At 46.8% G+C, this 17,870-nt stretch overlaps 1 protein-coding gene across 1 annotated transcript in view; it reads right to left on the bottom strand.

Moving 5' to 3' along the window:
- csmd3a (CUB and Sushi multiple domains 3a) overlaps window positions 1–17,870 on the bottom strand; it is a 191,899-nt gene that overhangs the window by 118,935 nt on the left and 55,094 nt on the right. The window contains exons 8-19 of the mRNA XM_062539706.1: window positions 16,034–16,121; window positions 15,330–15,454; window positions 14,312–14,433; window positions 12,235–12,338; window positions 11,682–11,794; window positions 11,129–11,311; window positions 9,704–10,030; window positions 7,903–8,097; window positions 6,820–6,958; window positions 4,945–5,132; window positions 4,069–4,257; window positions 761–877 (exon numbers count right to left, since the gene is read on the bottom strand). Coding sequence (XP_062395690.1) covers window positions 761–877; window positions 4,069–4,257; window positions 4,945–5,132; window positions 6,820–6,958; window positions 7,903–8,097; window positions 9,704–10,030; window positions 11,129–11,311; window positions 11,682–11,794; window positions 12,235–12,338; window positions 14,312–14,433; window positions 15,330–15,454; window positions 16,034–16,121 — 1,890 coding nt within the window. The remainder of the gene's footprint in view (window positions 1–760; window positions 878–4,068; window positions 4,258–4,944; window positions 5,133–6,819; window positions 6,959–7,902; window positions 8,098–9,703; window positions 10,031–11,128; window positions 11,312–11,681; window positions 11,795–12,234; window positions 12,339–14,311; window positions 14,434–15,329; window positions 15,455–16,033; window positions 16,122–17,870) is intronic.

The raw sequence follows: 17,870 nt of genomic DNA, 5'->3' as shown, positions 1-17,870 counted from the left end.
GTGTGTGTGTGTGTGTGTGTGTGTGTGTGTGGCTCTAGCAGGCTTGCCCGGGGACCCGAGGGCCACTGCACTGCTCCTGAAGAGAGCACGCTTAGCAGCTAGCCCAGATGGGCTGAGTACGTGCAGTTTGCCCAAAAAACATGAAAGCTAATGTAGCTAATGCTAAAGGCTCCTTTAAAGACCACTTCACTATAACATCCTAATGTTGGTGTCTAAAATACACTACACATGGTTCTATAACCAGAACTACTGTATGCCATTGTTGGTGTCTAAAATACACTACACATGGTTCTATCATTATGTTCAGTGTGGATACTCAAATGCTTTTTCTTTAATAAGAAATTTCGAACAGCAATTAAGTAGACACAGCATCGCTCTGCATCGCAAGTATCAGGACCAAAGGCCTACTGCTTTCCCATTCCTGATGGAAACTGCCAATTCATGGCAGACACTTTAAAAATCACAATTAAGCCAACATTATAACTCAAATATAAACTTAAATATTTCAAAGGATATACTGTATTGTTGCCATTTTAAATTACGTTACATACAGTATGATTCTGACATGCATTTATCCAAAATTTAATTTCATATGAAAAGAAATGTCAGGGGAACTAACTGTATAAGCTCCCTCTTGATGGAAGCTTCCGGAGGATTCTCCCAACTTGCCCCGTTGCTGAAGTGTGTCAGCGTAAGCTGCTGAGCTCAGCAGGGGAGCGGATGTGTGTGCCCAGGGCGTGCGGCGCTCGGGTGTGTTTACCTTTTCCGTGACTGACCTCCACCGTCCAGGTGCAGTTTAACGAGTTGGGATAGAGCTCGGGGAACCCAGGGGACAGGATGACGCCTTCGGGTCCCTGAATGTCACCCCCGCACAGCGCTGAAACGGGACAAGAGACGTTTTTTTTTTCTTTTTTTTCAGAGACGTTAACAAACACCGGGGCGAAGAAGCGCCCTCCTCAGGGGAGCCCCGGCGGGTGCCTCGGACGCTGGACTTAATCTCGCCCCCGTTTAGAACGTGCCGGAACATATGTAGATGTTTGATAAGGGATTGAGGAAGCAGGAGTCGAGAAGAAGGAGAAAGGAGAGACTAACCTTCAAAAAAAGAAGGAATGGAGGAAAATAATACGATGTAAAGGTTAATGAGAGGGAGATGGCATTGTTCGCCCCCCCCCCGGTCCATTTTCCTCGAGTTGTCATCGTCTCGAAATAAAAGGTCACTGTCAGAGAAAGGCCACCGTTTCATAAATACCCAACCGGGGCCCGCCACCAAGCAACCTGCGTTCGCTCCGCCAGCCAAGATTCTCGTGCTGAGGAGACATTTTAAGCGATGTGCTTCGGTTTAAAACTAGCCCCAACAACACCTACACCCGACACAAACAGAACAGCTGAGTAAGACGAAAGGGAAAACGATAAGAGTGTAAAAATAACCATCTTTCTTCTCCTTTTTCTCTCCTCCCACGTTTTCCAGAGGATTTGGAGCTCAGCAGGCACAGACAAGCAGTTTGCAAAAGTACTGGATGTCATGCCAGGCTCCCCGCTATCCTGCGAGGGGTCTGTGCTGCCTTGCGGCACCGCAGCTGCCCTGGTCCCCCCAACAAACTATCCACCCCAGACACACACACACACACACACACACACACACACACACACACACACACACACACACACACACACACACACACGCTACAAACCCCTGCCCCCCCAGGCTATATTACCCTGCAAAAAGAATAACACTCTTCCTCCGAAACATAATGGCAAATATTTTATTAATGCCTCCCTAATTTGTGTTTAAGTCATTAAACCTAAACAATACTTTTTGATGCCAGACTCGAATTTGCAAGGGAAATGGTAAGCCAGGCCAGGCAGTTAGTGTGTGGACTGCTGCAACCCCTTCAGGGCAGAGGTAAAAGGGACGACCTTAGGACCGGAGGGGACGTTGGTGCCATTGCTAACTTTAATTCTCACACTCAGTGTACATGGCTGTAGGCGATGGAGGCAGAGGCAACGACTGTGTCGCCACGCTTATGGGCATTCCTCTGGACAAAACTGACCTCAACGTGAAGTCAACACTCGGGGAGAAGAAGTGCAAAAACAGAATGAATAAAAGATTACTGATTATTTCTAATTTGCTGAAATTCATGTACGCTCCATAGCATATCAATGTGAAAGGATCAAAGAGCGGAAGGCTCTGAGTGTTTGAGGACACTTCTTAACGTGTCTGGGTTTAACTTTTCCTTAGTTGTAGCTGTTTTTCCCTGTGACTGAAGAAAGCGGCGCGTAAGTAAACATGATCGTTTGAGAGCAAAGTCCTTCACAGGCAGAAAAAAGGATTTGAACTATCAATCTTAATGAAACATTTCTCGTCATAAAAATGTCTGCAACTTGACAAAAAAACATAGGTCTCCAGGGGCGTTAAAATGAAATAAGGAAATGAATGAGGAATTATGAAACATTTCATCAGTATTTCCTCTAGCTTGTTTGCCTCCTCGCTGGCTTGACTGCCAGCCCACTGCCTGGATTGACTGACTGATTAAACGAATGACGGATGGATGTGCCTGTTGGACTCGACACTCCACCACAGAGACGCATGAAACACAAGGCTGAGGTGGAACCAGACACACACACACACACACACACATACACACACACACACACACTACCACTGAGATGCATGAAACACAAGGCCGAGGTGGAACCAGACACACACACACACACTACCACTGAGATGCATGAAACACAAGGCCGAGGTGGAACCACACACACACACACACACACACACACACAGACACACAGACACACACACACACACACACACACACACACACACACACACACACACACACACACACACACACACACAACCACTGAGATGCATGAAACACAAGGCCGAGGTGGAGCCACACACACATAGGCCTGTCACGATAACAAATTTTGCTGGACAATAAATTGTCCCAGAAATTATTGCGATAAACGATAATATTGCCGTTCTGAGATCATTTTTATCTAATATAATGATAATGGCATAATAATGCAGGTACACCTTTTCAAAGATCAATAACTTGTATTTCTAAAGAATAAGGAACTGGAATGGGAAGACATTTTTAAATATCCACAATAAATGAACAAAACAACCAAAAACAATAAATACAATGGACTCTCAGTCTCTACTAAGACTCTGTTTAAGGGCCAGCAAATTAAAACGTGACATGCAACAGGGGGCGTGTAGAGTGACAGTTGCTAAGCCTTATGCACGGAACTAAATGTCATCATAGCTGATCAATTAGGCCTACGCAGTCAGCTAAACATTTGAAACTTGCGCAAACGGCATGAACCCAGCATCTGCACGTCACATAAAATACAAATTGAAGCAATAAGTTGGTCATCGGATAATCCTACTGCAAAGCCTTTTCATAGGTATGCTACGTTTATGACATATAACGTTGATTACGAACACATTTCACCACAGCTGACAATTAGCTTACGACATTTTAACCGGAGCTGCCGGCTGTTTTGGCTGATTCTTGAGCTCTCAGCGGAGTGCAGACTTTCGCGGAGTGTGTCTTTATAAGATGATGAAAAAACGTAGCTTATAAGCATGATTTTCTGAACTGCATTATCACTATTTTTACCCCCATACCTGTCAAGCTACAACAGAAAGCCTCTTCAGTGTGCTTAGGCCAATCGCCAAAGCCTCGTCTAGCCTGTTAATCAAATGAATGTAAGAAAGTAAAGTTGTCCGTCATGTTATTGAAAGATACATGTCTGACAACTGACTGACATGAGGGTTCACTCCTCGTTAGGCTGCGCTAAAGGAAGCACCGTGGTTATCCTCTCTTTCGTAGAGAGAGAGAGAGAGAGAGAGAGAGAAGAAGAAAAACAATCAAGCATGAAAATGGAAATTATCGCGGCCGGAAAAGTTATCGAGCTCATTTTTTTTATCGTGCGATTTATTGATTTATTGAATATCGCGACAGGCCTACACACACACACACACTACATGCATGTACTGTAACACAAGGCTGAGGTGTCACTAATGGCCTGAGGCCAGACACACACACACACACACACCATCACAGGAGGGCAGCGGGTGGCTCCACCAGTGGTTCTTCTCGCAGACCAGCGGCTCCTCGTGGTTCAGCCGGTAGCCCGGGTCACAGCCGTACCACACCTTGGCACCGATGGACAAGTCCTGACCGTGGCGGATCCCGTTGACCGGGATCCCCGGATCTAAGCAGGAGTGTCTGTCCACCGCCACAGCTGATGAACACAGAAAGAGAGAGAGAGAGAGACAGAGAGAGAGAGAGAGACAGAGAGAGAGAGAACAAGAGAGAGGGGGGAGAGGTAGAGAGGGAAAAAAGAGAGAGATAAAGATAGAAAGAGGGGGGGAGAGAGAGGTAGATAGGGAAAGAGAGAAAGAGAGAGAGTGTGTGAATATAGAAGCCTAAGGGCAGAATGATAAAGAGTAGGTGGGAGCCAGGGAGCGTGCATGCCAAGCAGGCAGGGGATGGGGACTGAGGGAGGGAGGGAGCAGTTACAGCCAGAGGAGAGCCAGCGAGGGGGTGGAAGATAAAGAGAGTGATGTATATATCTATAAAGAGAGCGAGTGAATAAAAGAGAGGGGGGAAAAAAGAATGGTAGAGAGCGCGCGCGAGAGAGAGAGAGAGAGAGAGCGATCCCCTCAGACAGGCTCGTCTGATATGAGTGGGAACAAACACAGTTCGAGGCTGCCTCACTTCAAATAAAAATAAAACGAAATAATAAAAAAAAAAAGAAAAAAATCGAGAGAGAAAATAAAGAGACGAGAATGCGAATGGGAACAGGTGACAAAGAGCACAGCATGGGGCGGGTCGGGGCGAAGCAGCGCGGCGCGCCAAAGCCGTGCGAGGGAGAGACGCCAGGCGAGCGCCAGTCGTCGGCGGCGTTTAACGATTTTGCCCGTCTCACTTTCGTAAAAGAGCTTGAAGCCGCTGTCGGAGCGACTGCTGTCGGTGGTGAAGAGCAGATAGAGGAAGCTGCCGCTGCTGAACAGGAACTGGGGGACCTGCGAGCCATTGAAGGAGCCGACGAGCGGCGAGAGCAGGTTGGGCCCGTCGTGCACCTCCAGGAAGTCGAAGCTGAGCTCCGTCTGAAATCTGTCAGGGACAGGGGGGGGGGCCAGATAAGGAGGAGTACAGAGAGGGAGGGAGGGAGGGAGGGAGAGAGAGAGAGGAAGAGAGGAGTACAGAAGGAGAGAGAGAGGGAGGAGTACAGGAGGGGAGGGAGAGAGGGAGAGAGAGAGGGAAAGAGAAATTACAGAAGGGGAGGGAGAGAGAGAGGGAGAGAGAAATTACAGAAGGGGAGGGAGAGAGAGAGGGAGAGACAGAGGGAGAGAGGAGTACAGAAGGGGAGGGGGAGAACATGGGGGAGCAGCATTAGGTAGAATAAAAGGCAGAGCCAATGCAAGAGCATGAAAGAGAGAGGAACAGAGAGAGGAAGAGTAAAAGATAGAGAGAGAGGGAGGGAGAGAGAGGAAGCCAGACGGAGAGAGAGAGAGTGTTAGGTAAAATAAAAGGGAGAGCAGTGGCACAGGCACAAAAGAGAGAGGAACAGAGAGGGGAGGAGGCGGAGGGAGAGAAAGAGAGAGAGAGAGAGAGCGTGTCTGTACATCAGTAGAAGAGGAGAAAGAAGCCGTAATTGCACTGATAAACTGGCGCGGTCCCACCGCCAAGACCACACAAGCGCCGGGTCTCCTGGACACGACAGTCTGGAGTCGGACGCGGCGGGAGCGGCCCGTGGCGGATTTCCTCCGTGGCGGCCGTCCCCCCGCTGGAGACGAGCCTCCGACACCGTCATGTTTTATCAATCAGATCAATCTCAGCCCTGCCACAGAGCTGCCGTCCTCTGAGACCTGACAGCGGCGACGGAGGAGCGACAGGAGCCCCAGAACATTCCGTTACAGGAGCCAACATAAAAGCCCTGCGCTATCTCCACAAACACACAGCATTCCACATACTGTTTTTTCTTTCTTTCTTTCTTCCTTTCCTTCCTTTCTTTCTCTTTCTTTCTTTCTTTTTCTTTATCTTTCTTTCTTTTTCTTTCTTTCTTTCTCTTTCTTTATCTTTCTTTCTTTCTCTTTCACTTTTTTCCTTCTTCTTTCATCCTTCCTTCCTTCCTTTCTATCTCTCACTTGCTTTCCTCGCTTTCCTTGTTTACTTCCCTCACAGGTGAATTATCTCCTTGGGCTCCTGTATTCTCGAGGTGTCGCCACACTTACAGGTACTTCTTCTTTACCTATTCATCGTGTCAACAACATACCAGGCTCATGCATATGGAAGGGCTCACACAGAGCCGAGGCCATTATTATCCCAGCAGTGCAGTGCAAACACTGGGCCACGTGCCAGCGACGTTACAATAACGTGTCATGGGCACCCTGCGCCGACTAAACAAGGCCCAGCTGACAGATACAAGACAAACAGTTGGAAGCTGCAAAAGTATTGGCATACTTGAGTAAAAAATACATGCAGATTATGTTGGTGGACAATGTAGGCCACATTGCATTTGAAAGAAAAAAAAACCCACTGTATTAAATAGAATAGAACAAATGAATAGATTGTATTTTGTGTTTGAATGCATTAATTAAAATATCTTTTAATCGACTAATTAACTATGATTAGTGTCTGGGCTAAGGGCAAGGCTACATTATGGATTTTTTTGGTATTGATTTTTGGTCATTTTTCATGTTATCTGTTACAGAATAGAAGAGCTGAAAGTGCTCTCATCATGCTGGTACCGTGTGTTCCCCTGTAATAAGACAGTGACTGAGCGTGCGACATGACCCACCTGTCGAAGGTGATTTTGATGGAGCGCCCAGGCTCGGCTTCAATCACCCACTCACAGCTGAGCGAGTCTTTGTAGTAGCCCGGCCAGCCGGGAGACAGGATGACCCCCACCGGAGCCGAGAAATGAGCGCCACAGGGGGCTGGACGCAGCCGTGATGGCACACAACAATGAGGGGGGAGACAGAGCACAAACACACCGTGTGAGCAAGGCACGCACACTGGACAGAGTGGCATGGTGTGTTCACACACACGCACACATACAGTACGCACACGCAGGCAGGCACACACACGTACACACACATGCACACACGCACGCATGCACACTGATACACAAACACACACACACAAACACACACACATACACACACACACACACACACACACACACACACAAAAACCCTAAGTGCAATATATATTGTAAGACCATGTATGTGTAATTGCACCCACATTATGCACACACAGACATAAACACTCCTACACATGAGCCTATGCCCATACCTTAACTTTCACTCAAACATGACCACACACACACACACACACACACACACACACACACACACACACACACACACACACACACACACACACACACACACACACACACACACACACACACCGTTTCTCATTGGCACATCAGACTAACACAGTTAAGCAATGTCCTGTGCATGTGCTTCACGTCTGTGTCAAACACGCCGCAGACCCAAATGAGGGGGAGGACTGAAGGCTATTATGATGGCTTGTCTCGTTAGATGTTCCCCCAACTAAGTGTCCAAGCTGGTGTGCCAATTACCGCAGCATTATCCAACAGTCTCCCAGCAGTCTGACAATAATTACAGTCTGTGCATAGTGGAAGAGAAACGTGAAGCCAGAAGGGTTCTACACATCTACGAAGTGAAATACTGTTACACGGTGAAGTGAAACGACGCATCCTCGCTGCGATACGTGTGTGAGATACTGTAAACAGAGCGAGCTGGTTAAAAGGGGAGGCTAAATTGGATTGTGTTGCAACACAGTGTGCAGTGTGTTAACGGCGTGATTTAGGATCATTGGCTTAATTGTCTGGGGGCACTGCGAGTGTGCTTACCTTCACACCGAGGGATCAATCCGCTCCACATCACCCGCTCGCCGTCCTGCTCGCAGACCACGGTGTCGGAGCCCTGCGTCTTGATGAAGCCCTCCTCGCACACCACCGAGATGGAGCTGCCCAGCTGGAAGCTGTCGCCGAAGCGCCGCGCGTTCAGCGGGATCCCGGGGTCCGGACACTCGTTGTGGCCAAAGGCTGCGGATAGGAAGAGAGCACGCACGCACGCACACACACACACGCACACACACACACACACGCACACACATACACACGCACACAAAACACACACACAGACACACACACACACACACACACATCCGCACACAGACATCCGCACACACACATCCGCACACACACACACACACACACCCCTTTGGTCAATATATTGAATAATGTTAAAGCCAGTGAGAGAGAGCTACGAAGATAAGCAATGAAGAGGAGTCTGGAGACTCCAAGCCACCGCACGCATACTGTAGATTTTCTTTTTTATTTCAGGATTATTCTGAATGCGGAAAAATTGAATAATGTCTAATAAAGTGGATTAAGCTCTCTGATACCCATGGATAAATGGCTTACTCACCGCATCAAGACATATGTCCTTCCATCTGTCCTTAGACTAAAGATGGAAGTGGGGGGTGGGCAGTGTGGTGGGCAGTGGGGCGGGGTGGGGTGGGCAAGGGCCATCACTTAACATTCTGGACGTCTCATTGGCTACAATGACTTGCGCTCTCTTTTGGCCGGAGAGTAATCTGTCAATACAGGGTTGCTTCCATCCACTGCATTTACTGTTATTCATTTGGCAGGTGCTCAAGTCTAACCTGAGGTAACCTGTGACGGCAGCCATTTTGCTTGTACAGTATTACGCTTTGAGTGGAAATGGAGTTTGGCCATGGCAGCCATAATCAGCATGCGTGCTCGACTCAATATTTACACGCTCCTCTCCCCCTTTGCCAAACGACTCAAGGCATGTTTACATTTCGATTTGCAAGGGTTCGTCTCTCACCTCTCATCTTCGCTGAAGCGAGGACTATTTCAATTAGGTGACATTCATAGAGTCATTCAGACATTCATAGAGTCATTCACAGTCATGATATCCAAATCTTTTAACATTTAAAAGAGTTAGAGCATTGTTGGAGGGCAGAGGGATATTAAAAATGTCATTACATTCTTTAGTGTCCCTCTATACTTATTCACATCATTAAATTCTTTTTTTTTTTTTTTTTTTAAATCCTAACTTTCAGTTCTCCAAAACCAATTTCAGCCCTACCTGTCTGATTCCGTATTGAATTTGTTGTTGTTGGTGGTGGTTTTGGTTTGAAGTAATTGGCCATTCCATCATACTTTCAAAGCAAAGAGAAACTAAATCCTAAATAGACTATGACTCACAAGCTCAAACTGAACCGCACAAACACAAACACAAACACAAACACAAACACAAACACAAACAAAAACACAAACATAAACACGTCCACTTGTCATCCGTCCTCATCCACTTCAAAGCAGGAGCGAACGGAATCCTTAATGGACTACGACCGACTCACGAAACACACAAGCGGACCACAGACACATCTGACTGAACGATAACACAAACACAAACACAAACACAAACACAAACACAAACACAAACAAACACAGAAGTGCAAACACAATCACAAACAAAAACACATAAAACCCAAACACAAATACAATACAAACACAAAAACACACAAAAACAAACAAAAACAAACGCATCCACGCCTCGTCCATTCCTCCATCCCGCCTGTCCAGTCCTGTCCTGCCCCGTCCCAGCTGCCCTACTCACTGCTGTAGGTGATGTTGAAGCCTCGGCCGGACATGGAGTGGTCGGCCTGGAACTCCAGCTGCAGCACGTGAGTGCTGCTGGTCAGGTGCGAGGGCACCTCGGCGCCGGAGAAGCGGCCCAGCACCGTGGCGTTGACCGCCTCGCCGTCCTTCACCGTGAGGAAGTCGTAGGGCGGCTCCAGGTCGAAGTCGTTGAAGGCCAGGTGGATGCGGCTGCCCGGCTCGGAGATGATGAGCCACACGCAGTTCATGTTGTTGCCGTAGCCCTCCGGGTAGTCGGGGGAGAGGACCGTCCCCATGGGGGCCGTGAAGTTGGACAAACAGGGAACTGCGGAAACGGACCACAAGAGGAAAGAGGGAAGCAAAAGAGGGAAAGAAACAGAGGGAGGAAGAAAAAAAAAGGAATAGGTAGGGGAGAGAGAGAGAGAGAGGCAAGTTCAGAAAAAGTGTAGAAGAGACAGATGGAAAGAAAAAGGGCAGCCAAAGTGAGCAAGAGAGAATGCAACACACAAAAAAACACAAAACAAAACAAACAAAAAAAACCTCTCCACCTGTGTCTGAATGTTTGTGACACTCAAAGAGTGTTTTTGTTTTTTTGTTCCAAATGTCTGAAATGGTTCCCTGACACCTCCATTGACAGCCCAGGTGACATGCTGCCAGATGGCAAGAGCAACTAGATGCTTAAGGACAAAGAGAGGATGACTAATATAACTGGCCAAAATATTTATAATGCAACAGCTGTGCATTTGTGCACCGACAACTGTGTTGGAAACACAACGCATAATGCTGAATACGAAATACATTCAAGTCGAAGAAAAAACAAAGAGCAAAACTCAGACCGCCGCCTCCTCCTCCTCAACGTTTCTACTTTTCTCCTCTCCTCTCTCAGGATTCGGCTTGTTAATCGTCCGTGCAGCCAATTCTCCCAACCTTGCCCAGGAGGTGTGTGGAATCCTCAAACGCCGTCGTGCCGGTAATCATCTTTGTTTGCTCATGAAAAGCTGCACTTTCAATTATCAGTCTGCCTCATAATCTGCCCACTTCACGTGTCCAGACTACGCATAATGCGGTGGAAATACTCCATTAGTTTGTTTAAACCACCATTTAGGCTGCAGTTTTTAAAAAATATATCTATATATATTCTCATATATATATATATATATATGAGAAACCAATACCGGCAACTTGTCAAATGACCACACTAATGATTTCCCCTCAGCCTATGCAGGCAGACACCTTTCCTAATGGGCATCAGCAGTCTATGCCCACACAGATATGCTAACCTGCCTGCCTGTAACACATCCATCCACACATACAGTACACACACACACACACACACACACACACACACACACACACACATACATACAAAAAAAGGGTAAGCAAGTGGAAAGTGGCGCGCACACACACCACACCACACACTCACATATACAGATGGGAATGTTAGCGGACCACTGGTTGTTATTCTGACACGAAATCGTTCGCTCGCCGATTAGCTCGAAACCAAACTGGCACTCGAAGCGCAGCACATCCCCATTGGAGAAGCCGCTGCCTTCCCGAAATCCATACAGCGGCGTCCCGGGATCCCCACAGCTCTCCTTGTCAATTTCTGATGACAGAGCGGGAGAGAGAGAGAGAGAGAGAGAGAAAGAGAGAGAGAGAGATCAGGGGCCAAGAGAAAGATGGAGAAAGCAGTGAGATCCCTCTCCTGGTCATTACTCTTGAATATGGGGCAGTTGAAACCATATGGTCCAAGAAGGATTAAGCTTAGTCGTGGACATTATTGCTTTTTGAACGAAGGTAAGAATTTATGGCACGGCTCGATCAGGCCATTGGCTTGCCATCACCATTGAGTTACGATGGCATTTAGCTGTTGAATAAGTTGATTGGATTAGTCCGAGACTAGCTTTAATCCATGTCTTGGGACACATCTGGGATGACCTCTGGTTTGCTTTGATTTTTGTTGGCTAGCATGTTACCTTTATAATTGATCTTAAAGCCTATAGACCCCACGCTTTCATCTGACTGGAGATGCAGCCACATTTGATGGGTCATGCTGACAATTAAGTCAGGAACGAAGCTGCCAGTTAACCTGCAGAGAGAGAGAGAGAGAGAGAGAGAGAGAGAAGAAGAAAAGAAAAAGGGCCACAGATGAGTACAAAAGAAAAGGAGGAAAAAAAACGTGTGCCAAGCTCTCAGCATGCCCTGCCAAAGGCCGCTCATCTTGGTACCACGCCAGCACATATCCCAGGTTCTACATGATGGGCGGTCCGCTGAACTCAACTCTCTCTGACGGCACTTTATGTGTTCCGTGCTATGGAGGAAGAGACAGGAAGAGAGCTTGTCCTTGAAGGACATTGTATAGAGCCGTTAAATGGATTCTAAAGCCACTTATGGCCTGGCAGAGGTCCAGTAAGATGCACCACAGAATCCACTGTAGACAAGCAGCAAGGTGTGGGTCTGTTAAACAATGATCACGGCGAGAGGAGCCTTCACGCGGTGGAAGAAAACGTTTTTTGATTCAGAGCTTACACTTGTATTATGGTCCGAGAGTCGCCGACTTCAGCACCATCTCCGATGGTTAACGTGTCGTATCCGATTTCCAGGTCAAACTCCTCGAAGTTGATTTGAATAACCTTCAGGAAGAGAGCACATTGAGTTTAGTGTTTAATTATTTAAAACTCCCCCCTCCCCTTGCTGTTTTGTAAGAATTCATAATTAGTTTACAAGTTAGTTTTTTTTGTTGTAGGAAAATAGCTGGTAGCAACAGAGCGTCTTAGCGGGGGAAACGTTTAACTGTTTCCACACAGAATGATCTGAGCTTGTTTATCATTAACTGCCAGAAACGGCACATATAGAAGCGAGTAATCTTGGAAATTATAAGGCAGAGAGTCATTTTCTTCTAAATTTAGTTTGTTAATAAGAGCTGTACCCTCGCGCTTGCCTGTGCCGACTGAAGCCACACTGTGATATCATTTTAAATTAAACTGAAATTTCACTGAGGGGGAAAGGCGTACTTTATGCAATAAACGATTTGCACAGGCCCCCGAACAGGGGGCGGCTGGCGGGGTGGATGGGGTGGCGGCGGAGGGGAAGGGAAGATAAAACTAATTTCAGTGGTTAGTCTTTTTTATCAGGCGTTCGATCTCGCACATAATGACACCGCCCTCTCGTTCTTTATTTAATCTCACATCTGACGCAAAACTTGCATATGAACAGCTGCCTATTTACATAATCGCCCCCAAGGGGCTGTTTGGATGTTGCCTCTAAGCTGTTGAATCTTACATGGAGGCCGGTGTGTTGCGTTTATGTTCGCGAGCAAAAGCCATACCCCACGATTTGTGTGTGTGTGTGTGTATGTGTATCTGCGATCTGCCATTGTTTAAAGACTTAAAAGAATTGGGAGCCACAAAACAGCAGCTCATCCCAAACACATCCGTCCCCTGGTGTTGCATAATACAGGAGTTTCAGCAATATTCATGCTTTAAGGCCACCGTACACTCTAGTATTTACTGTGCAGATCCCTCAGTAGGCAAAAGAGGAAAAACAATAAACCTACCAAGTCTGCAGTTCCATCCGTCTAAGATAAATGAGGCAATAATGTGTAGTCCGTCAGGAGCTATTTGCATATCTCAACACCAGGGCATAGATTTAGCAGCAAATTGCAAAAGCAATTCACCTATTTGCAAAATTGTTCATGGCGCACTGAAAAATATTCCGGAGAATATATTTATATATCAAATACTTCAGTGCGGATCAACAGAAAGGGTTAGCGCGAGTGCTGATGCACGCTGGCTTTTTTGTGATGACTGTTTTTTGTTGTTGTTGTTGTTGTTGTTGTTTATTATAAAAGATCAGACTGGTGGCGCCGTCTCGAGCCTCCATAAGTTTGCACAGGGGCAATTAGGATGAGTCTGCTGCAGCAGGTGAGGGCGAGGCAGAGGCACTGGCTGTGTATTTTAATGCGGGGCCTCGATTATGACTTTTGCACCGGGAGAGTAGGCAAAAAAGAGAGGCTTTGTTCTGCGCCGAAGCGTCTCCCCCCCCAAATAATGCAAGCAGCTGGAAAAACAGCCTGTTACGTTCTGAAGGCCATCAAATCCAAACAAACCCTTATTGATTCCTCCGATGCTTTCATGCTTTCAGCATACAACAGGGCTCGGATTGCTGTGCTCAAAAATGTTATTTTCTTTGCGCGCACAATGTTATTTTCTTTGCGCGCACACTGACAGAGCATGTTTGACTACAACAACAACATATGCCTCTGTAAAGCCTTCAGTGGTAAGTTGAATAATTAACAGCATTTTGGCTATGTTTAGTCCATTATTGATCACATGCATTCAGAAAGGGGCGGCATTTTATAAAAATTTTCCCAGTGTCGCTAAATCCCCCTTCCACCGCACACACACACACACACACACACACAAACACACACACACACACACACCTGAGCCAGGAGCACTCTAACGCAATCAGGTCACATAAGCGCACTAATGAGTGTGGTGGTGCTGACACTTGTGATTAAGAGGTGTGGGATCCAGGAGTCGCAGGCATACATCAAGGCCAGAGTCAATGAGTTAATGAGCGCAGAGCGGCCGGCCCACGCTACCTTATTGGGATTGCTGGCCGTGATGATCCACACGCACTGCGAGTTGCTCTCGTACTGAATGGGGAAGTTGGGCGACGTGAAGGTGCCCGACGGTCCCTGCAGGTTGGAGCCACAGGTTTTCACTGCAGGGGGGGAAAGAGAGGGAGAAGAAGAAGAAGAAGAAGAAAAAAGAAGAAGAAAAAGAAGAGGAAGATGAAGAGAAAGAAGAAGAAAAAGAAGAGGAAGTAGAGAGAAGAAAAAGAAGAGAAAGAAGAAGAAGAAGAGGAAGTAGAGAAAGAAGTATAGAGGAAGAAATAGAGTAAAAAAAGAGGCAAGGTGCAAGATGGACATATCAGTTATCTGCACTGAGATGAGATATTGGGTGGGGGAAAAAAAACGTTCAAAGAGGTATGTTCAGAGGATAAAGGATTAGTGGGAAGGGGCTTTTTATCGGTTTAAGGAGATCTCATCAAAAGGAGATGGAGGAAAAAATGTCTGCCAACGCCAATTTTGTGGGGACTGCTTGCTTGAATTGCCAACTGTATCCTCTCCTGTGCATCGCCCAGATATAGTTATCTACTGCAATTTGCAATCATCCACCCAGTGATTCAACCCCCCCCACCCCACTTTGATTTCCAGCGCTTGGCACAACTGAACCCCTTTGAAAGGTTGTCTCAGTGAATGAGCCCTCCACTATGAAGAGGCGCCTGAAAAACAGCAACAATTCCAAAAAGCCCACTGTCATGAAAACAACACCGCCTCCCACCAAACACCCTCCCTCCCCTCCCCTCCTCTCTCTCCCCGTTGTTTTGAAAGACCCCCAAGCATCTGCCAGGCTGTATTTTTTTTTGCGATGCTTGCAGCGTTTTCTAATTGATGAATTAGTCCTTAACTCTGGATTAATCAGCTGCCAAGGAAAGTGCTTTTCGATTACCACCTCTACCCACCACGTTGAGGCCGACTGGGGCCGGAGGTGACCAGGGGAGACCGGGGGGGGGGGGGGGGGGGGCTGGGGTAATTGCCTGCAGCGGTGACTCACCCTTGCAGACGGGCCGGTGGTCGCTCCAGGCGGCGAACACCTCGGCCACTCGTTGGCACGTAGTGGTCTTGGAGCCCTGGAGCACATGGTCCCCGTCACAGGTGAAGTGCACGCTGGCTCCGATGCTTGACATTATTTAGAGATAACAAGCAGAGCAGAGCCGGGGTGAATCGATATGAGAATTCTCTACCTTCCCCAAAGCACAGGGGCCAGGCGCTCGCGCACACACACACGCATACACGCACCCACGCACGCATGCACACACACACACACACACACACGCACACACACAGACAGACCCGCACAGACACACACAGACACACTTGGATGCATGTGTGCACACACAAAACTGCACACACCCAAACACACATACTAGACACACACACACACACACACGACCACCCATATATGCATACACATGAGACCACATGCAATCCCACCCACACACACACACACACTCCAACATGCATACACATGAATCCCATACACACACATAAGCACACACACAACTATAAGTAAACAAACACAAGTTTAAACATTCACACCCACCCACCCAGTTCTAAAGATATTGCTTTAGTGGCAACCCATGTTCATGCCCACATGGGAAAGGACACAATCATGGATTTTGCTGTCATGCAAACATGGCCACAAGGCACAGTGCAAATACCCAGAAGAAGAGGACAGAACCGTGCACGTTCTCCTACCTGAAGTCTAAGCCAACACGCTTGCCGTTCTCCGGTTCCCCGGGGTCAGGGCAATAATTGGACACTTGTTTTACACCCCCCTCGTTCACTGGAACAGTGCAGGGGAAAAAACGAGAGAGAAGGGCAACGTGTTTATTTATTCATGTTTACACGAATCTCACAGAGTTTACATCCTTTGTTCTGGAGCGCCCATAAAAGAGGGTTAAGCACATCGCCAGCCAAGCTACCAAGGGGTCAGGGAAGCGTCCCAATGCACTTGAGCACCGAGCGAGCGCACATCAGTAATAATGCAGCACTACAAGTGCCTGTGGGCACACTGACAAATGAAGGGGCTTTAAGAGTTAATCCCAAACAAAAGTTATTATGTGGCAATATGGCAAAGCCGTGTTACACAAAGGCTGGGAACATTCTTTTAAAAAAACAAATAAATATATAAATATACTACCGCGGAACATACTAATTACAAGAAAGGCCCTAATTAAACAAGGTCATTATTGCGGTGCTCGACAAATCCAGAGATTATAGAAGTCCTTAGTTAAAAATAAAGACTCACTAATCAGCTAGGACTGGCAATCACTGTGCAATGTCTAACACACAACTCCTTTTGTCAGAGGGAGAATTAGTTAAATATATAATTGTAACTGTTAACTATTTTATAATTGAAACTCAAATATGTTCACGATATGCAGCTACTTACAGTATGATCAGTAAAAGCCACTATACATTAGTATATGCACCAAATACTGCACATTTACTGTAGAAGTATATTTTGGAGTCGTATAAACATTGGAAGCTATTCTTCCAATTACAATACAAATACGCACAAATTCAGTGTCTTGTCTAACAAGAGTCATGTCTAACAAGATAGCAGGATTAACATGCATGATAGTGATGTCAGAGCCAATGCAATTATACTGCATCTATCAACATGAACAATCAATTAACTCAGGGTTAATGCCTGTATATATTCCTCAACAAAGAACAAATTGATCAAGCATTTAATACCTGGGGAATATATGCAAACTGGATGACAAAATTGATAAATGATCAATGAAGACAATGACTACAGAAATTGCATGCCAGAATGTGGTATGCCTGCAGGATAAACAATTCTAAACAAATCATTTGAACGTGATAATTGCAATGTAGATGCGCAACGTCTTGAGACGTACTAAACTGCAGCTCAATTCGAGGCCTTCACTTGCCGCCTGCGTTCTTGGTCCCTCGAAAAACACTTCGACTTCAAAAAAGCGAGATACAAACTGCCTTTATTGGAGTGGCCTTGTCGTCTAGCAACATTCCCCCGCAGTCCGTCAATATCCCACTCCAATCAAAAATGAATATCAATCAAAAAATGAGCATCAAACTAGCATAGGCTCTTAATTGAGCACAAAGAGATGAAGTCGGATTGGAACCAGCAAATGAAGGGCCCTATTGATTCGCACCGAGGTATTTGTCATCGTATCAGCCGCGGAGCACGGGGGCTTTGGTGTGCCCCCGCAACTCAGTCATATTTCATCATTCAGAGGCCGCGGAGCAGATACTGTGAAATGGAGGGCAATAAAATTTCTATCCCGTTGTAATTAAGTGTTTGGAGTGCGGCATTGTTGAACACAAATGAATCACTACCCCCCCCCCCCTCCTCCTACCATCCTATCCCATCTCACCCACACCCACGAAAACACCTTATTATAATGGCGAGCACAGCCAGCGCGGGAGAGAGGCTTTGCCGTTCGACCCCGTGAGCGCACACAAGTCATTTCCATAGATAGCCATCAGTCATGCACGGTCGCTCTTCGGGTTGCGCCACGTTGGGCCCATATAGGGCGGGGGGGGG

Source organism: Sardina pilchardus, chromosome 6 (assembly GCF_963854185.1).
Source record: "Sardina pilchardus chromosome 6, fSarPil1.1, whole genome shotgun sequence".
Lineage (NCBI taxonomy): Eukaryota > Metazoa > Chordata > Actinopteri > Clupeiformes > Clupeidae > Sardina > Sardina pilchardus.
The sequence above is the reverse complement of the archived record's forward strand: the minus strand, read 5'-3'. Positions and strand labels throughout refer to the sequence as shown.